This window comes from Chelonia mydas, chromosome 2 (genome assembly GCF_015237465.2).
Source record: "Chelonia mydas isolate rCheMyd1 chromosome 2, rCheMyd1.pri.v2, whole genome shotgun sequence".
NCBI classification, from domain to species: Eukaryota; Metazoa; Chordata; order Testudines; family Cheloniidae; genus Chelonia; species Chelonia mydas.
Window position 1 is genome coordinate 257,405,635 of NC_057850.1, and position 25,341 is coordinate 257,430,975.

Below are 25,341 nucleotides of genomic sequence, written 5' to 3' on the forward strand. Positions count from 1 at the left end.
ATTTTGAGTCACTACAGTGGGGTCACTACAAATGACAACAGAATTTGGCCTGTAGTATTTGAACTTTTGAATATTTTTATATCAGTCTTTGGTGCAACAGTAAACCGAACAACTGTGACACCTTACATGTATGAAGATAATACATGGTATTTACTCTTAGATTTTAAGAAGTGAACAAGGGTATGTCTCTCCAACTGCAAAGAAATATTTAAAAGAGACTAGTTGGGGAGTGGAGCAGGACTCTTCTGATTTTAAGACAAGCTCTGTCGTTACACCCTGAACCTGTAGCTATCAGACGTGAACAAATAATTATTGTCAGGTATTTCAGTGGTCTGCTCTAAACTGTGATGTCTCAATTCTGACATGCATCCTAGCCAGTTTCCCTCTATGATCCTTCAACACTTTATGCAGAGGGAAAAGAGTAGTTAGCATCCTTCTGTATCAAGCACCTTACAAGGGAATTTGCTCACAAAGGGAAACTGATGAGCATTGCAGGATCTTAGTTTTGTTTAGCACCCAGCTCCATTGGCAGCTGTGTGCCATTGGGGTTGTCTTCAGGGTGGTATCTAGATATCATGATTTTTGCCCTACGGATGTCTAACCTGGTAGTAGCCAATAGCATGTTGAAGCGTGTAAGGGAAATAACGTATATATTTTAAATCTGTACAGCACAAAAAGAAGGATCCACGCTAACGTTTTTTCTTCAATATCCAAGAGAAACATTTACTCTGTCCTAGTACACGTATGTGTTACTCTGTCTGGTAGTGTAAATGTATTAGTCACAATGCCAGTGGTAACCACTTCATTGCTGGCTCCCCCCACTGCAACGTGCTGGGCTGCTGTCATCCATTAGCATCCTGCTGAAAGCAATGGAGTATCAGAATGCACCTGATACATTCACCAGCACAGCAGCTGCATTCTGTCTATACAGGCTTGGAGGCCCAAATGTTCCAAAGCATGCAGCACGTACTCAAAGCCCAACGAGCGCGCACAGGAAGGGATGTGCGTGTCAATCCCTGCCTCACAATGCGTGTGAAGGTCTGACACGCAACACGTAGTTCTTCCATTGTGCTTTTATCCATAGATCTCAAAAGGCTTCATAAAGGAGTGCAAATATCATCAACACCATGTTACAGATAGGGAAACAGACACAGAGATAGGCCCTTGCCCAAAGACAGGTGAGTGGCCGAGTGGGGAAGCAAACCCAGATCTCCTGAATCCCACCCCAGTGCTATCAACTGGGGCACTGCAGAAAAATTGAGCCAAATGGCTGACAACAGTGAAGTGCTTAATAGCCCCTTGCATAAAAATCAATGGGTTATGTCATGGGTATACAGGATTTATTTATTAATAGAAAGCCTCCTGAGGTGACGCTATGACCCATCTTGTGAGTGGGCGGTGATTTTAAACCATCACTTCTGTGTTACTTCTCTTTGGACAGAGTGTTTTGAAATGGGTACATCCAGCAGCCTGTCTTGGAACGACAAGTCCAGAGTAAAAACTGAGCAACCTTTTGAAAAGATGCATTTTCTTTCTCTGATAGGTAGAGCACAGCCCAGCTGTGCCTCACACCCCACCTGGTGAGAGCACCGTAACATTGTGGTTGCTCAGGCCTAAAGGGAACCCGGGGACAATAGGGAAGGACCAGCTCATTTCTTGCCCCCTTCTGATGTGGATCTTGGGCACTGGTGGCCCACCAGCCAGCCCCAGAGCAACTTCTCTGAGTTCCTCCCTGCCACTGAGCTCGGGACAGGGGAAGCAGTGCTGGCTCCACAGCCCTTTGGAAAATCACTGCCTCATCACACGTGGCTGAAAATTGATCCCATACCCACAATCTTTGCAGCCACAAAGGACTATGGGATACAGGGGGCACCAGAACAAATCTTCGGCCATTTTGTTGTGGGTTGTGGTCCAAAAATAGCCGAGAACCGTTAAAATATTCTAAGTGAAACTATGAATTTAATCTTTTATAGTAGCCTCTCCCACCCTTCACACCTCCGCTACTTCCAAAAAATAATACACCTTTTACAACCTTCCTAAAATTATTTGTAGATTTTTTTCTCCTAGATACACTGTAGAAGTGTCCTCGAATGGGGGAATGCAATTTCATATAAACAAGAGAATAAATAATATGCTACAAAGAGCAACGCAAGTTAGGAACATGCGTTTACTCAAAATCTCTATGTGTTTTCACATGAATGTACCTTTTGCAGTGTAAATTAAATAAGTGTGCTTTGCCGGCCCTGCTGTTTTCCCAGTGCTGCCAATTCTCGTGGTTTTATGACAAATCTCATGATATTTGGTGTTTTTCTTAAAGTTCCAGCCTCTGGAGTCAAATGATTACTTGAGACTCTCATTTAAAAAGAAGTTTCTAGCCCTTACGATTGCACAGAAAGCCTGCAAATGTGACCTGAATGAGTCTTACAAGCTCAGACACCGGATGACAAAGAAAAGGAGTCCAGAATGATCACTTTTAAAAATCTCACGCTTTTAAGGCACGCATAATTCTGGGGGGTATGGCTCATGATTTTTGAATGCTTAGGGGTGCCAAGACTGCTTTCCTTTTGTGAAAAGTGATATTGGGGACCTCTCACTAATGGAAGAAAACCCTTACACTTCTATTACCAGCCTGCACAGCTCATTTTCTGCATATTTCCAGCTTGGTCTATTTTTGACATGCAGCTGGCTATTTTAATGACTTTAAGGGGGAAGGGGGCGTGGTGTGGCATACAATACAAAAGCAATAAAGCTTCCAGAGAAGGTTCTTTGAATGGCAGGTTAAACGAGATACAGTATCCTTCATTCCAAGGACTCACATGATATGGCCCAACTAACAACCAACAGGTAACTGTTTGCTCTGATTATCAACTCTAAGAACAACCTTTTGCCACCTTTGTTATTTCTCTAAGGTTTCTATAATCCCTTAGTACCCTGAAAATGAGTAAATTTCCTTCCATGTTCTGCACACAGGGACAGAAAATGATCTGAGACTGAACATTAGCAGAGTTGAAATGCATTTGTCTGGTAGTTATATTTAATACCAGAACAAACAGCTCCTCAAAGCAAAAGCGTTGAAAGAAGCTTCCACTGATTCTGGCTTGGAGAAAACGGAAAGGGATGGAAAGCCACTGGATCCAGTACCCAATCAGAAAATGCTTCACATTTCTACAGAGCCTTCTATGCAGGGTTCTCATGGTACTTCTCTAACCTTAATGGATTAAGCCTCACCACCCTCCTGGGAGGTAGGTAATAGGTCCTTTTTACAGGTGGGGAAACTGAGACACTGAGGTTAAGTGACTTGGCCAAAGTCACTGTCATAAATACAACCCAGAACTCCTTTGCTCTCAGTCCTCGTTAACCACAAGACCAGCCCATCCCTTGTTTATCACCCCAATCCTTACTGACAGCTGGCATGAAGAGAAACCACAGATGTCTCCCATGACAGACCCCGTTAGCATGAGGGAGAAAATGTATAAATACAAGCACATGCACAGAGTATGTGTACAGTAATAGACAGAAAAAGCAAGCAATACCTTATAAGCATTTGGTGTACCTTCTATGCTTCCATCTTGAGACATTAATGGATCCTGGGGGAAAAAACAAAGGTGGGGGGATTTTTTTCTAAAAAATCTTAAGTTGAGATGCTATACACAAAATGCATTGGAAGACCATGGCCTTTTACAGAGGTGATATTATATGAAGCAGGGAGTTGGGATGAGCTTTTAACCACATGGGTGAGTAAGTGCAAGAGACCAGGAGTGAAGATTTTTGGGCAATGTGTTATTTACTCTGACAACTATGAACTAGGAAACTGACATCCTTAAGGGTTAAATTTGGGGGTGGAAGAGGGAGGACAGAACTTTCTTGGCAGCTGGTCCAAAACTCTAGAACTCCCTTTAGGAGGAGATGATAATATCCACAGATCTTATTCTGGTTCTAATTACTCCAGCTACATTCAGTAGTGGCAAGTTTTCATGATGAAGGGCTTGTCTATCATGGGGATATTTGTACTGGTGTAGCTATGAGAGGGCAAACACCCAGCATAACTGTGTCACACAAGTGGGAAATCAGCACTTACATTGGCATAACTTACCCTTGTTCAAAACAGAATCAACCCCATGCATCTACACTGGAGGGTTTGCGCTAGGATAACTATACCAGTACAGAGATCCCCAGTATAGATATGACCTACATCACACAATAGTTGGTGGTGTGGATGGAAGAAATACCTACATTAAGTCACAGAGGTGCTTGAAAAATTCAAGTTAAAATAAGTTGTTGTCCTTCTTTTACTTTGTGCCCAAAGACAACTGCATTAGAAATCTCCAGCTGGACAGTTCATGCAGTTGCTTTTCACACCTAGGGAGCTGGGGTTAGATCACAAGTTTGACAATAATGTCTTAGCTGCTAATGACATTTTGTTAGAAACAAAAAGCCCACTAGACAGTTGATAGTCTCTGTTTAAGAGGTGCCCAGGACTGAAATACTAAGCTGTTACTGCCAGTCAAGTAAGATACAATAGCTTCACCACTGGGCCGAGGAAGATGAGAACTGGGACTAGAATCATGGTGTTGCATGTCAAGAATGAAGTGCATTTGCAAACACTTGTCAGGAATGGTCTAGCTATTACTTAGTCCTGCCTAGAGTGCAAGGGACTAGACTAGGTGATCTCCTGAGGTCCCTTCAGTCCCACACTTCTTTGATTCTGTGGGAATGGCAGGGGGCAAAAGAACCTTGAGACTGGAATGGCAAATACTGCAGTAGGCCAGAGCTGTACAGGGATGAAGCTTTGTAACTACACAGGATCAGAATCAATGAGAGGTTAAAGACGAGATGAGGGACCACCAGGAGAAAGTGGAAAAGCAAAGCTTGGTGCAGTTGTCTCCCACAAGCTTTGTCTATTGCTGGTCTGCAGTCCAACATGTCAAGATATGCATACAGCATCAGTTCTTTGAGTCTGACTCTTAGCTGATCTGACCATTTCCACTCACACACATAAGTAAGAAAACTGAACTGCTGCAAAACTCCTAAGGCACGAGGTCCTACTCTCGATCAGCCAATAAATACAAAATAGTTCAAAGAATTTCTTAGATTGTCTAATTTATTGAGAGGGCTTCTCTGCAGAGAGCATAAAGAAAAGATCACTTTCTACACTTACTACTATGCAAAAATGGGATCCGAGTTTGGTTTTGGGTTGGGAAAGTGATGTTTTGGGCATTAATTGATTTGCTTAACTGGAGAGCTGTTTGAAAAATATGAACATCTTGCATAAAAAACTTCTCTGTGTTTACCAAAACTTTAAATTTAATTTTTTTCAACCAGTTGTTAAGCTGACTAGAAAACAGGATGAATTTGTCACTGAAATTTTCTCTAAACAATCACCCATTTTTTAAAATCAAAATTTCAATGTAAAGTTTTGTCAATAATTCAAAATCCCGTTCTGCTTAAACGTTCATGTTGCAATCTTAGATCCGATCTACACTACAGATACAAATGTGTTTTTCAAACCAATACGTGACACTCCTCTGACCCAGTTACATGGTTGTGTCCTCACAACAGGGTTTTCCCATGACACAAATGTGTCAACGCCTATTTGTTCTACGCCTAACATCTTACCTGTGTTTGCATCGCTGCACAGGGGGAAAAAAATCTGTGCAGCAGTCTCACAGCCTCATTAGCGGACAGGTTCTGGAGGACACGCAAGCAGAGTAGCACCAGAATCACACAAGGCAATATACTTTATGGTGTCCTACCGTAGGGAGAACTGGGAGGAAGGAGGACTGGCCAAACCAACTGCCTAGATACAATCAGTGGGTCCTGTGTGCACTTCAAAACACAGTGTGCCAAACCAATTATATGTAGACAACCATGCACCAGTCTAAGCCTATGGCAAGGGTAAAACATTTAGCTGCCATGGATACTAACAAACAAAGTATTAACCATGTTGTATGTGGACACAAACCATGTTCAAAACCAGCCATAACCCTACCTGGTTACAGACTCAATCTGTAGCATAGACAGGACCCAGCTGAAAAGGAAGGAAGGAAGGGAAGGAACACGCAGAACAGAGATGAGTTTGTTTTGTTTGTTTAAACCAAAGAAAATAACAATGTGCAGCTGAAACCCGCTCAGAGCTCCCTGCAGTGGAATCTTGGATTCTTCCCCGGAGAACCATTCATGGCTCCTGTGCCTCAAACATGAGCCTTTTCTGCACAAGATGAAAGCAAGCTGCTCTGCTTGTGAGAGCTGGCATTGGCTGGCATTTTGGAAGGGACATGCCAAGGCTATTCTTAGCACCTGCCCTCTTCTGAAATGAAGATTGAGGCAAGGAAGAAAAGAGTCTCTTGTGTCAAATAAGCACAGCAGGGGGAATTATTAAATGAACACTGACAAGTGGTTTAGTCACACAGATGAACCCAACTTGACAATGGTCCTAACCAACAGGAAATAATTTAGCTGTGCACAGAAGGCCTTAGATGAACTCACTGTCTCATTACTCTCTCCCTCATTCTCCATCCCCCCTACTCCTTTCTATTGTTGGTTTCACCCACTGCTTGCCTTACGTTAAATTATAGATTGTCTTTTCCCTCTGCTTAGACAGCACCTAACACGATGTGGCTCTGATCCAGTGCACCTGGAATACAAAGAGCATGTACTACAGCAGTTTTTAAACTTCTGATAGGATGGTAGTTATACTGCAAGTTACATTTTACATATGAAAATTTAAAATTACAATTTAAGGATCAAAATACTCTTAAATCTACCATCCTGGTGCCAAGAAATTAAAATCAACACGAACAACTTTTGTTTTGCTTCAAATCTACAGACAAATATTTTGCAGCCCAGTGGCTCTCTAGTAGCTGCAAGCTAGCAAATACTACTCCCCAGAACTGTGAGGGTGAAGGGACTGTTGCACATGTTCCAGATTTGGCAAATCAAAAATGATACATAAGCTGAAGTTAAAACATGATCATCTTGGTTAATTGCAGCTGGTTTTGGAACATGCAGGATGGATTGAAGTCCGTGCTCATCAAATGAAAGAATCAAATCAGAGGGAGAAAAAAATCTCAAGCTGCAAAAGCTGCGAGAAATAAAATTAATTTTAACTTTATTATCTTTAATCTCAGTGTATTTTTTCTTTTAGTACAGAAACTTGTTTAGATTTCTTTTTATTGCAGAAGTGCCTAGGAGCCCTAGACATGGATCAGGACGCCACTGTGCTAGGCACTGTACAAACACAGAACACAAAGACAGTCCCTGCCCCAAGGAGCTTACAATCTACATATAACACAAGAAACAACAGAGGGATAGACAGACAGACCAACATGGGAGTACAAGGAAATGAGACAACATTGGTCAGTATCATTGGTAGTGGTCTCTGCACACTAGCAGCCTAGCTGTTGTCACTTTTCTGACAGGCTTCACAGCAAAGGAGAGTTCTGAGGAGGGTGTTGGAGATGTTGATGGGGAACTTCTCCCGGGAGCGAGCGGCAGCGTGGGAGAAAGCACAAAGGTGCTTGTTTGAAAATGTAACAAGATGACAATGGAGGCTAGCATCATAGGCCTATCAGAGGGGGAGCTGATCTTTCAACACTGAATGAGAAATAATAGGGAGGGTAGGGATAGGTCGTGAATGGCCTTGAAAGTGAAGACAAGTAGCTTATGTCTGATACAAGAGAGAAGAGGGAGCCAGTGAAGAAATGCAAAGAGAAGGTGACATGGTCAAAGCAGGGCTAGGAAAGTGGTCTTTGCAGCAGCCTTCTGAATGGATATCAGCGGGGCATGACTGCCTTTGTCAAGGCCAGAGAGAAGGACATTGCAGACAGTAACTGAAATGCGAGAATCACAGTTGTATTAGAAACAGTATCAGAGGCTTGTATTTCAGCACAGGACACAGGATTTGTTGTTTACATCACTCCAAGGTCTTCCTAATTGACAAATAAGCTGTACCTTGATTGGATTCCTGCCTAGCAGGAAAATGGAGTGCACGTACACTCCAGTGCTGCACACTGTACCCGTAATATGTAATACAAAAAAAGAGCACTGACGAGATTCAGATTCCTTAATCTTGTATCAGTGGGCGATGGGTTAAATGGAAATGCTGTAGAGCTGAGTTAACAGCACCAGCTGGTCTTGAGGAGCAAGAGGGGCAAAGAAGATGGTAGTCAGGAACCTGAGAGAAGGAAACAGCGGGAGAAAGGTCAGGGTTGTAAATGAAGAGGAGATGAAACGGAAGAGACTAGCACGTGAGGGAGGGAACAGGTCAACGTGGTCAGTTGAAAGGGAGATACTGGGAACTGGAAGGTAGGAGCACCAAATACACCAAGAAAGTCAGAAGGGGGACCCCATGCCTGTTGATGTCCTCCACCTTCTTTTAAAGGAAGACAAGGCAAACAAGAAGAGAGAAGGAACCACCACGTTACTGCAACTATTGGGTAGCCTTCTAGAACTGTAGCTACAGGAGACATTAATATAGTGGGCTGGAAATACAAGGGTTGATGTATTAAATACAGACAAACATCTTAAAAAAAATATATAAATAAATAAATCAATCAATCAATCCTAGGTATTTTAACTGCTACTTCCCAAAGGCACAAACTCATCCTTTAAAGCAAGAACGAAACCCGTCCTTGACTCCTGCTTCTTAAAAGAGAATGAAAGAGGTGGGAGCAACACAGCAGACTTCAAAATAATTTTTTATGAAAGATGAATTAAAGTAATGATAATAACCATGCTTTAATGCATCTACAGCATCTTTCAACCAAGGATAAAGCACTTAAATTGATATGCAAACTACACAGAGGGTTTGCTTTGCCCACCACTGAAATGCAGCCACCTTTGAGCTCTGGGTTTATTAACAACAAAATGAGTAGATATACAATCTGGTCAAGCCTTCCTTTGTGGGTCAAATGAATCAAAGAGGGGAAATAACCACTGGTGAAGGCCATCTGTCATCAACGCCACATCCATTTCTGCCAATATTCCAGAATTGTGCCTCTGCGTATCACCCCACGGCACAGAGCAGTGATGCAAGGTAACACGCTAATCAGACCAAGGACTGCGCAATACTACTCCTCAGCAGAAAGAGCACGGACTCTAGATTAGAAAGAGCTTGAATGGTGTTTGAAATTTGATCCTAGTTCCTACCCCAAAAGGTACAAAACCAGAGTAAGTGGGAATGTGTCTACTTCTGAAAGCTTGTTACTGAATGTGGACAGCCTGTGTCTTAAGCAACAACGGGACAGCATTCAGTTTGAATATTTGTAAACACATTGCTATTTCTAATACAGACAACAAAAAGGCATGTCTGTAAAAGGAAAAAGTTAAAACACTTTCTAGTGACTAAGCAATACATCGTCATAAAACAAAACATGGTTTAAGGTTAGCCAAGGCATAGTGTGTGGCAATAATTTAGAGCCATGGAGTATTTGACTGTAGTAAGTTCCACACCTGAGAGCAAGGGACTTACCTTCTTAGCTAGTTGTAAACCACAGAAGGTTTTTCTGGCCAATACTCGGAGTAGAGAGGGCTCAAGTAAGAGTTCAAGATTGCTAACTACCTTTACAAGGATGCAAATTCCTTCAACTGAAGGAGAGACTTTGCCAGATGCTCAGAATGCTTCCCTCTGGTAAACAGTATCACTTTGGTCTTCTCCACATTGAGCACCCAAGTCCATATCTGTCAGATACAGAGCAAGGGAACATCTGTCTGGGTCCAATGAAAAGGAGATGTTGAGCTGAGCATCATCAGCATAAAGATGACACTGGATCCCACAGCCCTACGTAAGGTCTCTCACAGAGATTTCACATACCTACAACAACACGGGTACTAAAAATGAACTTCACAGAACTCTTCAAAAGACTTGGGAGAGGAAGGGCAGTTACCCATATAAATACTGTATTAAACACACAGCTCCCATTTTCCAGCCCTCATGAAATTTACCTTGATTTTAATTACAACATTCAGTTCCTTAAGACAGTACAATTTCATGTCTTTAGACAGGTGACAAATGTTGCATATTTTGCACTAGATGCATAACAGAAGTTTGTTTTTTTTAAATAAATCAAAGTGAATTCTAAATATGACATTGACATCATGAACTCTAGAAGATTTCCTCCAATTATGTCTAATAATCACGACTAAACAGAATCTACTAAAACAACTAAGACCTTGATTTAATTTTGATGAATTCACCAAGAGTAGGTGAAGATTAATTATATCAGTGGTTGTACCACTCCTTTGTGCTCACTTACATGTGCACTGGCAAACCTGACCTAATTTACAGTGAAATTCCCAGAGAAACAAGCATCAGACCCACATTCATTTCAACTGAAGTCAGCATTAGTAATATTATTACAATGAATTCCAAATTTTTTGGATTATAAGTGCATAAAGTAAAATTTAGCCTGTCTTTTACAGCTGCAGCCTTTCATAAAGGCGAATGTAAAATACTGACAAGCCATATCTCAGCACTTACAATGCATCATGATGTCAGTGCGATGCTGAAGCAGTGTCATCTTGAAACATGGCATGAAGTCTTTCATTTTACAGCAAAGCTCTCTAACAGCAGCAAACGAGTCTAATTTGGTGAGATAGCACAGCACAAAATGTTGAAAATTTTAATGGGATGCAATCAACCTGAAACCTAGTCAATTTCAAGATGCAAACTAATAGTACCTTCAGCTGCCCACAGTCTCCCTACCAGTGGCTTTACAATTTCACTGTCCTATATTTTAAAAAAAATGTCGGGGCTGCTTTTTTGGGGAGGAAGAGGAGGACGAACTCCTGTTGATGCATGAAAGACCCACACTAACAGCAAAAACTGACTGTGCAGGAGAAACAGTGAAACTGACAATGCACAAAGTTCTGCCAAATGCACAGAAAAATTGGAAAAATACAGAACATTCCCCTGCCCCCCAGATTTTGTTACTGTAATTTAAGGCATCCATACTAGGCAAATCAAAACAGATGTGATTTTTAAGTTGGTGTCCGTTCAACATCATCTAGTCTATTGATTATATATTCCAAAACTTTGTATATTTTTTTTAATGACCATTTCCCCATTTTTAATGGTTATCTTTTACCAACAGCACATACGTGTATTTTATCACACTGTTCTTGAAAGTAAAGTGCAATCTATTCATTATATGTTTAATACAGAGACTAAAACCTATCGATCCTTTAAAATGATGACTGCCTCTGACCCAAACGAAACATCCTGATTTACAAAAGGACCCATTCCTAATACAAATTAATGCAGATCAGGTCCTTTTCCATTTACAATAGGAAGTGTCCCTAACATTGTTAGTCCAGGCACCATTAAGTTACTACCTAAAGGCAAGATTCAGACATAACAGATTCCAGAGTTTGATGGATCAGAACAAAGAGCAATCACTTTTTCCAATTCATTTCTCATTCCCAGGAACAGTGAGGCCTTTATTTTCAAGTAGACAAACTGATGTATTCTAACTAAAAGGGACATTAGGAGGATCTAAGATAAAGATTTTGTTTAATAAATATTTTACAAAACAATTGAAATGTCTTTATGAACATCCTTTTAAGTTTAGACGGAAAGCGTGCTTTTGGTTTGGATGCAACAATTTTCCTGTGCTGTTTGCAACCTACATAGAGCAGGATTGGGTTAATACAGGTAAACAAGAAAACAAAATTGACCAGAATCAGATTTTAAACAAAAGGTAAATTGATTAGACTTCTTACTTTTTTCAGGCTGAGTTAAATGCAACTATATAAATGGTGAAAAAGTACAAATTTAACATTTCTTTCAATTTTAAAAATCAAGAGCATTCATAAAGGAAATTAATTTATAGAATTTTTAATCCTTTTGTCCATCACACTAACTACTTTAAAGGGAGACATTTTCAAAATGGTGTGGTGCAGGGAGTTAGCTAAGTCACACTGGAAACCCACTGCACTGAAAATGTACTCAACTGCCTTTTTTAAAAAACTACACAGGCAAAAGAGAACCAGAAACGACAAGATGTGTTGTATCTTTACGACTCATCTATTTTAAGGGACGACTGCTGCCTACCATACCAGGAATGTCTTGACATTCCATGGACGCCAGTCGAAAGCAAATGCAGCCGATGGGACACAGAACCAACAGCAAAGTAGTTAAAATGGCCTGATGGATTTCTTTGACAATTTGCAAAACTAACTGCTCCACAACTGAGCAGTTGTATACCAAGTTCTTGCTCATTATTTTTGTGGTGTTCTTTTTCGCAAGGGAGTAAACATTTGCAAATTAGGTATTTATAACAGAATGCTGAATGCTATAATACTTAGAGAGAAAAAACACATGGATTTTATTAACCCCCTAGGACCCTGGCTTCTTTCCAGGTGGCAACACCTAGCAACTGGACGTTTTCAAGGGCTTTTAGGAGAGCCCTACGGACATTTGTACGTGAGGCTGAGGAAAGTCTCCACAGTAGAAGTGAAGTGGGACAAGGATACTCCTGCTTATAGCAGAGCTCTTCATGGCAGGCACAAAATCTATCTCTATGTTTGTACAGTGCCTAGAACAACAGGGCCCAATCCTAGACGTCTCGGTAATATAAGCAACAGAAACCCACAGTGAACTTCACCTGGTGCTTCCCATGTATCTGAGAGTTCGTGACTTGAGCACTGTGTGGGCAACTAGCAGGGAGAAGATGGGTTAACTAGCAGTGCATTACCATGGAAGATAGAAAGGGGGCCAGCGGGGGGGGGGGGGGGGGAGTGGAAGACCAGCAACAGTAGGTAGAGAGAGGGAATAGTCTGAACAGGAGGTTGGGCTGAGAGTTTTCAGGATTGTGAGGGGGCTAGAAAGACGGAAGTTGATCAGTTTTGTTGTGTTTTCAAAGAGAGCTTCTGGGTGCTGAGTTTTTCTGAAAATATAGCAACATTCTAAAGTCAACAGGTTTAGGGGCTATGTCCATAGTAAACCATTTCCAGGAAGTTATAACTTAGTCCTGCCATGAGCGCAGGGGACTGGACTAGATGACCTCTCAAGGTCCCTTCCAGTCCTATGATTCTATGATGCTACAACCCAATAAAACACGCTCTCCAGTGCGCCTTGACACAGGTCTCCTTTTTACTCTCATTTGTTTAAATTGTAAGAGTGCAAGAAAAGAAAAGTTGATTTCAGATCCTCACTGAGACCTTGGACACAGGCCATTGGATGTTAAGAAAAACCAAGCCAACTCGCCTCTTTGTTTGCTTTGCAAGTGAAGTTACTTTCTCAGTGGGAATTTGCTACACATTTATAACACTCAGCTTCATATATGACAGACAATCCTTGGATTTACAATCCCTTATGCTCTCACAATACAGGCAATAATGGCTCCTTTGGGAGAGTTAAAAACCATCAGCTTTTGAAGTAAGAGCAGTCAAACTATGTATTTATAGAAGAGTGCTTAACTATAAAGCTAAATAGCAGCTTTTAAAAAACTCTAAATGGGCCAGTAAGGTGGGCTCGGTGATCAGTGCAACCTGGAAGGTATATTCAGCAGGGGAGAAAAAAAATTAAGTGTGCTGAAACGCCTACCACTCAATGTTAAATTCTATATACTCTCAGTATCACATTAGCTTTATATCACACTTCCTCTATAGATCTCAGTGTGTTTTACAAAGAATCATCCCCATTTCAGACATGGAGAAACAAAGGCACCGAGAGAATAACTGACATGCCCAAGGTTACATAGCTGGTCAGTGGCAGTGCCAGGAACAGAACCCCGGCCTCCTGCCTCCTAAATCTTGTGCTCTGCCCACTGAATTCAGGCTGCCTCTTTTGGGATAGACAGAGTCTCCCTTTTGAGGATACTATCTATGACCTTGTCCCCAAAAAACAGTTACTAACATTTCCGTAACAGTTGTTCGAGATGTGTTGCACATGGCCATTCTGTGTTAGGTGTGGGCGCGCTTCGACACAGTCGCCAGAAATTTTCCCCTCAGTGGTACCCGTGGGGTTGGCTCTAATGCCCCCAAGTGCCGTGCTCTCATGTCACTGGTATAAAGGGACCAGCTGACCCCATACCCTTCTCAGTTCCCTCTTGCAAGCCAACTCCAACAGAGAGGTCAGAGGGTGGGTCGTAGAATGGACATGTGCAACACATCTCAAAGAACAACAGTTATGGAAAGGTTAGTAACATTTTTTTTCTTCGAGTGCCTGCACATGTCCATTCCCCATTAGGTGACACCCAAGCAGTAACGCAGGTGGTGGGATCAGAGTTTATGGACATACTGATTGTAACATGGCTCGACCAAACCCAGCATCATCCCTGGCCTGCTGGGTGACGGCATAGTAGGAAGAAAATGTGTGCAGTGATGACCAAGTTGCTGCTCTGCACATGTCCTGGATAGGGACCTGGGCCAGGAACACTGCTGAAGAAGCTTGCGCCCTTGTAGAATGGACAGTCAAGACAGCTGCTGGCGGGACCCCTGCCTGCTTGTAGCATGTGCGAATGCATGCTGTAATCCAGGTTGAGCGCCTCTGAAGTGAGATGGGAAGGCCTTGCATCCTGTCTGCTACCGCCACAACGGATCTACAGAATGGTTTTGTCCTCTCAAAATAGAGCACTAGGGTACATTTAACATGCAGTGTCTGGACATGTTGTTCCTCCCTGTTTGCGTTAGGTTCCGGAAAGAAAACCAGCAGGAAAATTGCCTGATTACTGTGAAACTACAAAACTACCTTTGGGAGAAATGCGGGGTGGGGGCATAACTGTATCTCGTCCTTAAAGAAGACCGTGTACGGCGGTTCTGACGTAAGGGCCCAAATCTCTAAGACCCTTCTGGCCAAAGTAATAGCCACCAGAAAGGCCACTTTCCGGTAAAGGTATTATAGGGAACAAGTAACCAGCAGCTCAAACAGGGGGCCCATGAGTTTTGACCAGATGGGGTTTAGGTTTCCCAGGGGAATGGACTCCAGAATCTGAGAGTATAGTCTTTCTAGGCCTTCAGGAAGCAGATGGACATTTCATGTGAGAAAACTGATCAGCTATCCATTGGAGGGTGGAACATTGAGATCGCTGCAAGGTGTACTTTAACTGACGATATTGCCAGACCTCGCTGTTTTAGATGTTGCAGATACTCCAGGAACAGTCTCCAGAGACTATCGTATGGCTGGGAGGTCCAAATGGAAAAGCACTTCCACTTGGTGAGGTATATAGCTCTGGTAGAGGGTTTCCTGCTACCTGGAAGGACCTGGCGGACTTACTCTGAACAGACCAACTCCACGGGATTCAGCCATGGAGCTTTCAAGCTGTCAGGTGGAGGGTGCTGAGGTTTGGATGGAGCATTAAACCATGGTCCTGTGGGATCAGGTCCAGGAGGAGAGGGAGTGGTATTGGAGTTGCTTCTAAAAGACCTAGCAGTGTGGCAAACAAGTGGCAATGGGGCCAGACTGGGTCCTTGTGCACAAGTGGAATGGGGGGGAATTGTAAACAAGATGCTCCATCCAAGGGAGCAAGAAAGCATCTGTGTGCGAGCCTGGGCTGTGGCCTTGCAGGGAACAAAAGTGGTGACATTTCTTGTTGTGTCTGGTCGCAAACAGGCCTATATGGGAAAGTCCCTCACTGCTGGAAAACGACCCTCACTATGTCGGGATGGAGGAAGCACTCACAATGACCGGGGAAAGACCTACTGAGGTGATCTGCCAGTTCGTTCTGGGCCCCCCGAAGATGAGGAGCTTCGAGGTGGATTGAGTGCATTATGCAAAACTCCCTTAAGTGAATAGTTTCCCAACACAGGGGGGGAAGAGCAAGCCCCTCCCTGCCTGCTGAGGTAGTACATGGCTGCCGTGTTGTCCGTGAGCACTAGCATGCTCGTTTGCGATGTGCGGTAGGAACACCTGACTGGCTAGGCGGATTGCTCCGAGTTCTCTGACAAAGATATGTGATGATAGCTCTTTCTGGGCCCAAAGGCCCTGGGGTGCCCCAGGCGAGCCCCACCCACCCTAGCTCAGACGCATCCAAAAGACTAGGGATATGGAAGACTGGAGCCTGATGAAGGGAACGTCTGTGCAGCCCATCGGAGGGTCCCACCACCAATCAAGAGGGGGCGAGGACCAGAGGAGGTACAGCGAGCACTGAGTCCAAGTGGTGGCGGTTCGGTGAGAACACTGAGGCCAGCCAAGCTTGAAAGGGTCAGAGGTGTAGCTTTGCATACCGCACTACGTATGTGCACAAGGCCATGTGACCTAGAAGTCTGAGGCAGAAATGTGCCATTGTGAGAGGGTGGGCCTTGACCTGTGCTATTAATGACGCTGTCAGCTGGAAGTGGGTTTCTGGGAGGAAGGCCTTGGTCTGGGTGGAGTTGAGCACTGCTCCAATAAACTCGATCCTCTGCACTGGGCTGAGGGTAGATTTTTGTTTAATAGCAAGCCCAATGCCTGAAAGGTTGACTGAATGAGGCAGACGCTGAGCCTTGGACTGGCCTTTGACAAGCCTGTTGTTGAGATACAGGTACACTTGTACCCCTCGCCTTCTCAAGGCGGCAGCCAGTACCGCCATGCATTTCATAAAAATCCATGGGGCTGCCAACAGGTCAAATGGAAGAACAGCAAATTGGTAGTGGGCCTGATTCACAATGAACCTGAATAACCTGTGTCCTTGGAAAACTGTGATGTGGAAATAGGCGCCTCTCAAATAGAGAGCAGCATACCAGTCCCTCAAATCCAGGGTGGGAATGATGGTGGCCAAGGAGACTATGTGGAACTTCAGCCTTTTGAGATAGCCGTTGAGATGGTGCAGGTCTAAGATAGGCCTGACATCTTTGGCTTTGGGAATTAGGAAATAGAGTAAACCCCCTCCCTCTTAAATTCTGAGGATTCTCCTCCACAGCTCCCACTTGGAGGAGGGCATGCACCTCCAGGGCTAAGAGTTGCTTGTGAGTAGATCTCTGGAGAGGGACAGGGAGGGAGGGTGCAACAAAGGGGTGGAAACAAGCTGGAGAATATAACCCATCCCTACAGTACTCAGCACCCAACGGTCTATGGTTATATGAGATCCTGCTCAGCTGAAGTGGGACAGGCAGTCTGAAAACAGTGGGAACACAGGATCCAGCATTATGGGAAATGATATAATGCCTTCGGGCATCCCATCAAAAGCTCTGTTTAGAGCCGCCCCCCCCTCCCCCCCCCCGAATATCTGGGTGGGGTGGGTAGAGATGCTGAGGTGGATGGGGGTGGCTGTCTGTGCTTAAAACCCCAGCTTCATTTATTTTGCAGGTTGGGATGTCAGAGTGGAGAAATGGGCACTCTGCTGACTCTTGAAATGCTCCCCCAAGGGTCCTGGGGTGTAAAAGCCCAGGGACTGAAGGTAGAGCTCTGGAGTCCTTCTGTCCAAGGAGCTTTGCATCTGTCTGGTCTGAGAAGAGCGAGGCTCCTTCAAACTGAAGGTCCTGGAGAGACTGCTGGACCTCCGTTGGCAGGCCCAACTACAGTCAAGAACACCTGTGCATGACCAGGGATTTAGCCACTGAGACTGTCACATCCAGGGTGGCCTGCAGGGAGGCCCCGGCTACTGATTTCTCCACACTGGTAGAATCCTGCCTGGACTCCTGGGGAAGCAAGTCTCTGAACGTTGACATGGAGTTCTAGACATTAAAGTCATATCTCCCTAACAACGCCTGATGGTTGGAGAAGCGGAGTTGTAAACCTCCTGTAGAATAAACCTTTTGACTAAATAGGTCTAGCTTCTTTGAGTCCCTTGTCTTAGAGGTCGCTCCATGCAGCCCGTCTCTCCCTTTTGGTGGCCCCCGAGACCACCAGGGACCCCGCCGGGAGGTGGGAGCAAAAGTACTCATACCCTTGGGTGGGAACAAAGTACTGCTTCTCAGCTCTCCACAGGTGGGCTGCAGGGAGTATGAGTTTTGCCACAAGGCTTTAACTGGTCCCATGGTAGCCTCATTGAAAGGCAGAGGCACTTTAGTCGGCCTCGCCGCTGCCAAGATGTCGACGAGGCTGTGGGAGGATTCTTTGACTATCTCCAGTTGCAGCCCTAAGCTTGAGGCCACCCTCGTCAAAGCTCATCAGGAGCTGTTTAAGTCATCACCAACAGGAGGCCCTCCTCTTCTCCTTCTGCACCAACTGGATCCTTCAGGTCTAGATCCTAAGGATCAGTAATGGGCTCAGTACCAGAGTCCAGGCCAGGTGCTGCATGATGGGACAGAGGAGTCCTCTCCATGGCCACCAAATATGAGCATCTGGAATGTGTCCCTGACATCGGGGGGGAGGGAGAAACACCAAGGGTTCTAACTCAGGTCGCACTCCACTGCGCTCCACAGCCTTGGCCTTTTTCTGAGTCAGGGAACACCCCCTCTCAGCCAGCTGCTTCTTATGTTTCTTTTTTGGCACCACTAATAAGGCAGAATCTTCATCCAAACTATGTACAAGAACTATTTACAGTCCAAATGAAAAATAAATAACTAGTGAGGAAAGAAATAGGGGAAATGAGCAGTTCCAGCGACCGTCATGAGTGGTAAGAAGGAACTGATGGGGTGCGGGGTCGGCTGGACCCTTTATACTGGCACCATGAGCATGTGGCTCCAGGAGGCACTGGAGCCGATCTGACATGTACCATTGAGGGAAAAATTTCCAGCGACTGTGCTTGAGGCACACACACACACCTAGCATGGAATGGACATGTGCAATCACTCAAAGGAGAATTGTAAGATTTTCTCTCTTGAGTTGCAAAGCATCCCAGTTTCAGAAACGTGATTCCACACTGGGCAATGCTGATGCCCAGCTTTAAGAGTATGACATCTATATGAACGTACAAAAATTCTTTCTAGACCAATGACACAAAATAATTCTCTTTGCTCAGCCAGACTCAAACACTGGATCCACGACACTGACTTTGTAAAAGAGCTAGTGTCAGGGTCAAATATAACCCAATATGGGTATTTATTTATTTATTTGGCGGGGGGGAGGGGGAGCTAGAACATCAGGAACACCTCTAACAAAACAAGCTATCATGTCTGAGAGAGAGTCTACCACGGCCTCCTCCTAGCTCCTGTAAGAGAAGTTCCAGATAATGAAGAGAAACTTCTTCAGCAGCTATGGAACAGAACGGGTGGTACTAGTGTTGTCTAGAGCTAGAGGGGGCCAACACTCTACTAATATATTTTCTTATTGGAAAGGTTCACCTATTTCCTATGCCAAAGGGCCAAGTAAAACCTTGTTTAATGGTATACTAACAAAGCTTTCAGAAACATCTGGCCAGACCATTAATTTGAGCTTTTCAGTCTACATTTAAAAGAACACCTCTATCTTCTGTTCATATTCAGTGTGTATAAGATATTGACATCCATGCTTTCAACAATTTGAATTTTCTTACATGCTTGTATTTGCTACACAGTAGACTAGTTGGCCACAGGACTTAGAGAATGACACAATTTTCCACTCCTCCATTTAAAGAAGCAGTGAAAGAGGAGATGTTCCACCTGCTGATTGCACACTTACTTTCATTGGGTTTTCATCGTACGTTGGAGTCCCAAGGTCCATCTCAGCTTCATGTTCGAGGCTGGCATCATCTCCGGGGCTGTCCCAGGTAGGAGGATCCCACTGGGTTTGCCTAGAGAAAGAAGGGAACGGTCTCACTCATATCTTGAAGTAATGGAAGCACACACATGAAATTACCATCATAGCCTCTATTCTGGACACTTGGAAGCCATCCCTGATTGCCTTCTTGCAAATAACTGACTGTAAACAGGACTCTCAGCTTTGATCACACATAACCAGTGCCTCACAAAAACTTCCTGGAAAATAATATTTTGAATTGACAGGGATATGAACAGTGTCACATGCATTGAAAGTACTATAAATAAGTCAACAATAAACAGCAATGCATTTCAAGTTGGGGCATCTATGAGCATGCCACTGGATTAGGGACAGATCTAATCTTAACATTGTCCTTTCTTCCAGATCAATAATGACTAATAGCACAGTAATGGCATACACAGATGATACCAAATAGGATAGTTATGAATGCCAGTGAAGACAGAGAATTATGCAGAACAGACATGTTTATGAAATAAAATGAGGTTCCAAGCTAGTGCATCTGGGGAAATCATCATATACCTGGGAGACTGTAATGCTGAAAGGTGTAGGGATTACATGAATTTGAAAAGCAACATGGTAGTAAGCAGAAACAGTGCAGTTTTGGTTTGCCTGTACAGAGACATCACATCACAGAGCCTGAGGGTAGTAGTCTCTTCTCTACAGAAATGAGGTCAGACCACACCTGGAATCAAGTGTTCAGTTCTAGGCATTTCATTACTGGAAAGATGCAGACAAACAGGGAAGATTTCATAAGAAGTGCAACAAGAATGAACAAAGGACTGGAGAGATCGATTGATTGACAAAGAATAATTAATTTAATATGGAAAAGCTTGGCTAAATTATGACAAATGAGAGATAATTGCCAGCTAAAAGGGTATATCCATCAACAAGGGAGAGAAATTGTTTAGTGTGATCCAAGGTGGGATAAGTACAAGTAATGGGACAAAATGGTGCAACGGAAAATTTAGGCTATCAGGAAAGATGTCTTAAAAATGCTGTCTATTTGACTGTGGAATGATCTCCCAGAAGTTTTGGAAGCCCCATCCCATCACTGGAATCATTTAAAATTAGACTAATCAAAATCCTGAAGGGGACAACAGAGAGAACTATTCTGCACTGGGTCCCGGCAGATAGACTAAGTGACCAAATGTTACATAGGTCTTCTCCATCTCTAACTTTTGATTCCAAACAAGGCCTGGACTTATAGCTGTCTGTACACTATGGACAAAGTATCTGAAACCATGAAGAAAAGGGACCATCTGGTTTGAAGGTTCTGGTTTTGATTCATCAATGGAAGTACCCAGACAATCATCACAACCCAAACAAAAACTTATTTTGGGGGTGGGGTCAGGGAGGAGAGTAAATGGTGGATTCTCTGTAACCTGAAGTCTTTACATCTTGATTTGAAGACTCAGTAAACTCAGCCAGAGATTAGGGATCTATTACAGGAATGGGTGGGTGAGGTTCTCTGGCCTGCAACATGCAGGTCAGACCAGATGATCACAATGGTCCCTTCCGACCTTAAAGTCTATGAGAGGACTGTGTGGAAAATTAAATATGCTTGTTTAAATGGACCACATCTCCTTCTGCAAACCTAAGAGACTATTTTAAAAACCTACTTAATGGTGGGCACCTGGATTTTATTCCATCACTACATAAGCCATAATATTAAACTAATATCTGCCCCATAGGGAAAAATGGACCAATAAGTAAGAGGTGGAGAAAACGAGTAATCATGCAATCTGACTCTACTGTATCAGCCTTAGAATGCTGCTAGTTAAAAAAAGAGCCACAAAACATTTCCAGGGGGTAAAACTGCTATGAGTTTAAGTCTAATAAGGTTCAGTCAGCAGTTTCCAAAGCAACTGATGGAGGATTCATTGCCTAAATGTATCAATACCAACAGCTGAAGGCTGAATTGCATGTCATTCCTTTTACATGAAGACTCCCAAAACACGGAATATTAATTTTTGTTAGGTAATCAGTAAGGTCTTCCTATTGCCTGGTGTTCTGAAATGCTCCTTATGTTGATATTACCTGGGGCTTGTACGTCCCAGTACAAATCAGGGATAGCACAAATCAACAACAGAGTCATTTTTTTTTTTAATGGAACTATTCACACTAGCTCTCCTTAAAATAAGAGACTGAATTCCCATCCAAACCTCTTTTCTGACTTATATTAACCATGAAAAACCTTAACGACCACATAAAGCATAAGAACATAAGAATAGCCATGCTGGGTCAGACCAATAGTCCTTCTAGCCCAATATCCTGTCTTCCAACAATAGCCAGCGACAGATGCTTCAGCAGGAGTGAATAAAACGGGGAAATGTATCAAGTGACCCATCCCCTGTCATCCAGCCGCAGCTTCTAACAGCCAGAGGTTTAGGGACACCTGACTATCTTGGCTAATAGCCATTGATGGACCTATCCTCCATCAACTTATCTAATCCTTTTTCCAACCCAGTTCTACTTTTGGCCTTCACAACATCCTTTGGCAAGGAGTTCCACAGTCTGACTGCGGTGTGTGAAGTAGCAGTGCCTTTTGTTTGTTTTAAACCTGCTGCCTATTAATTTAATTTGGTGATACAGGGGTCTTGTGTTATATGAAGGGGTAAACAACACTTCCTTATTCACTTTTTCCCACACCATTCATGATTTTATCATCCTCTCTCATATCCCCACTCAGTTTTCTCTTTTCCAAGCTGAACAGTACCAGTCTCCTCATATGGAAGCTATTCCATACCTCTGAGCATTTTTATTGCCCTTCTCTGTACTTTTTCCAATTCTGATATATCTTATTTGAGATGGGGCAACCAGAACTACATGCAGTATTCAAGATGTGGGTACACCATGGATTTATATAGTGGCATTATGATTTTTTTATCTGATTTATCTATCCCTTTCCTAATAGTTCCTAATGTTTTGTTAAGCTTTTTTGACTGTTGCTGCACATTGAGCAGATGTTTTCAGACAACTGAAATGACACCAAGATCTTTTTCTTGAATGTTAACAGCTAACTTAGACCCCCATCATTTAGTATGTAGAGTTGGGATTAATGTTTTCCAACATGCATTACTTTGCATTTATTAACAATGAATTTAATCTCCCATTTTGTTGCCCAGTCACCCAGTTTTGTGAGATCCCTTTGTAACTCTCCGAGTCTGCTCTGGACAACTATCTTGTGTAGTTTTGTATCATCTGCAAACTCACTGTTTACACCTTTTTCCAGATCAGTTATGAGTATGTTGAACAGCCCTGGTCCCAGTACAAATCCCTAGGGGACTTCACTACTTACATATCTCCACTGTGAAAACTGACCATTTATTCCTACCCTTTGTTCCCTATCTCCTAACCAGTTACTGATCCATGAGAGGACCTTCCCTCTTATCCCATGACTGCTTAGTTTGCTTAAGAGCCTTTGGTATAGAACATAAGAATGGCCATACTGGGTCAGACCAAAGGTCCATCCAGCCCAGTATCTTGTCTACTGACAGTGGCCAATACCAGGTGCCCCAGAGGGAGTGAACCTAACAGGTAATGATCTAGTGATCTCTCTCCTGCCATCCATCTCCACCCTCTGACAAACAGAGGCTAGGGACACCATTCCTTACCCACCCTGGCTAATAGCCATTAATGGACTTAACCTCCATTAATTTATCCAGTTCTCCTGTTATAGTCCTAGCCTTCACAACCTCCTCAGGCAAGGAGTTCCACAGGTTGACTCTGTGCTGAATGAAGAAGAACTTCCTTTTATTTGTTTTAAACCTGCTGCCCATTAATTTCATTTGGTGGCCCTTAGTTCTTACATTATGGGAACAGGTAAATAACTTTTCCTTATTCACTTTCTCCATACCACTTATGATTTTATATACCTTTATCATATCCCCCCTTAGTCTCCTCTTTTCCAAGTTGAAAAGTCCTAGCCTCTTTAATCTCTCCTCATATGGGACCTGTTCCAAACCCCTAATCATTTTAGTTGCTCTTTTCTGAACCTTTTCTAATGCCAGTATATCTTTTTTGAGATGAGGAGACCAAATCTGTATGTAGTATTCAAGATGTGGGCGTACCATGGATTTATATAAGGGCAATAAGATATTCTCTGTCTTATTCTCTCTCCCTTTTTTAATGATTTCTAACATCCTATTTGCTTTTTTGACTGCCGCTGCACACTGCATGGATGTCTTCAGAGAACTATCCACGATGACTCCAAGATCTCTTTCCTGATTAGTTGTAGCTAAATTAGCCCCCATCATATTGTATGTATAGTTGGGGTTATCTTTTCCAATGTGCATTACTTTACATTTATTCACATTAAATTTCATTTGCCATTTTGTTGCCCAGTCACACTGTCAAAGGCTTTCTGAAAGTCCAAGTACACTATATCCACTGGCTCACTCTTGTCCACATTTGTTGACATGCTCAAAGAATTCTAGTAGATTGGTGAGGCATGATGTCCCTTTACAAAAGCGGTGTTGCTTCTTCCCCAACATACCACGTTCATCTACGTGTTTAATAATTCTGTTCTTTACTATAGTTTCAACCAGCTTGTCTGGTACTGAAGTTAGGTTTACCAGCCTGTAATTGCCAGGATTGCCTCCAGAGCCTTTTTTAAAAATCGGCATTACATCAGCTATCCTCTAGCTATCTGGTAAAGAGATTGATTTAAGCGATAGGTTACATACCACAATTGTTAGTACTGCAATTTCATACCCGAGTTCTTTCAGAACTCTTGGGTGAATACCATCTAGTCCTGCTGACTTATTACTGTTTAATTTCTCAGTTTGTTCCAAAATCTCCTCTATTGGTACCTCAATCTGGGACAGTTCCTCAGACTTCTCACCTAAAACGAATGGCTCATGTGTGGGAATCTCCCTCACATGCTTTACGGTGAAGACCGATGCAAAGAATTCATTTAGCTCCGCCTCAATGGCCTTGTTTTCCTTGAGTGCTCCTTTAGCACTTCAATCATCCAGTGGCCCCATTGATTGTTTGGCGGGCTTCCTGCTTCTGATGTACTTCAAAATATTTTTGCTGTTAGTTTTCGTGCCTTTTGCTCGTTGCTCTTCGAATTATTTTTTTGGCCTGCCTAATTTTGCTTTTACACTTGACATGCCAGTCATATTTTAAGATAGGAAGATAAGAGAAAAACTGTTTCCAATTGAAGCTGAAGTTTGCATGTATGAAAAAGGTTTGCCAAACATTTCATCAGGTTGCTGGGGCTAACACCTCTCCACTTACACAAAGTACCACAGAGTCTTTAATGATTTAAGACCTCTAGAAGGAGAGGACCCCTACCATCATTCTGGGTTATCAGCTTAGTGCTGACAGAGGGACACTACTAAACGAATCCCCAGCCTACCTCCTCTAGCACCTTGCAGAGACAGCATTGTAGAGACAGGTCAATACATTGCACAGTAGTTTGGAATACCACCAACACAGAATAAGGGTGCAGGTTTTACACATGAATAAGAACATCAGCACTGAATAGGTAAGCGAGCATTTACCTTGTGATCACATGGTAATAATAGATCTTCCCCTCTGGATCTCGGGCTGTTTTCCAGTTGGGAGGGAGGACAATGGTTTTGGGTTTTGGAGGAGATGGCGGCGGTAGATCCAGAAGATTGTTGGTCACTACCAGCTCTGGCTAAAAATACCCCAACGACAGCAAAGAGAGAAAGATGAGCAAATGACAACATTACAAAGTTTTTAATACAAAGCTACAGTGTATAAGAAAGTAATGGTTACCTGACCAAGTCCATTTATAAAGTAGTAGTCCAGTG

General features: G+C 43.1%; 1 protein-coding gene across 8 annotated transcripts in view; it reads right to left on the minus strand.

Moving 5' to 3' along the window:
• Positions 1-25,341, minus strand: part of SETD2 (SET domain containing 2, histone lysine methyltransferase) — a 144,197-nt gene that overhangs the window by 16,952 nt on the left and 101,904 nt on the right. For 5 of the 8 annotated variants that reach the window (XM_043541713.1, XM_037891272.2, XM_043541714.1 and 2 more), the window contains 3 exons: positions 25,066-25,205; positions 19,460-19,571; positions 3,534-3,587 (listed from right to left, as the gene is read on the minus strand). In XM_043541713.1, coding sequence (XP_043397648.1) covers positions 3,534-3,587; positions 19,460-19,571; positions 25,066-25,205 — 306 coding nt within the window. The remainder of the gene's footprint in view (positions 1-3,533; positions 3,588-19,459; positions 19,572-25,065; positions 25,206-25,341) is intronic. The other 3 variants (XM_043541715.1, XM_037891270.2, XM_043541712.1) reach the window with 1 other exon arrangement.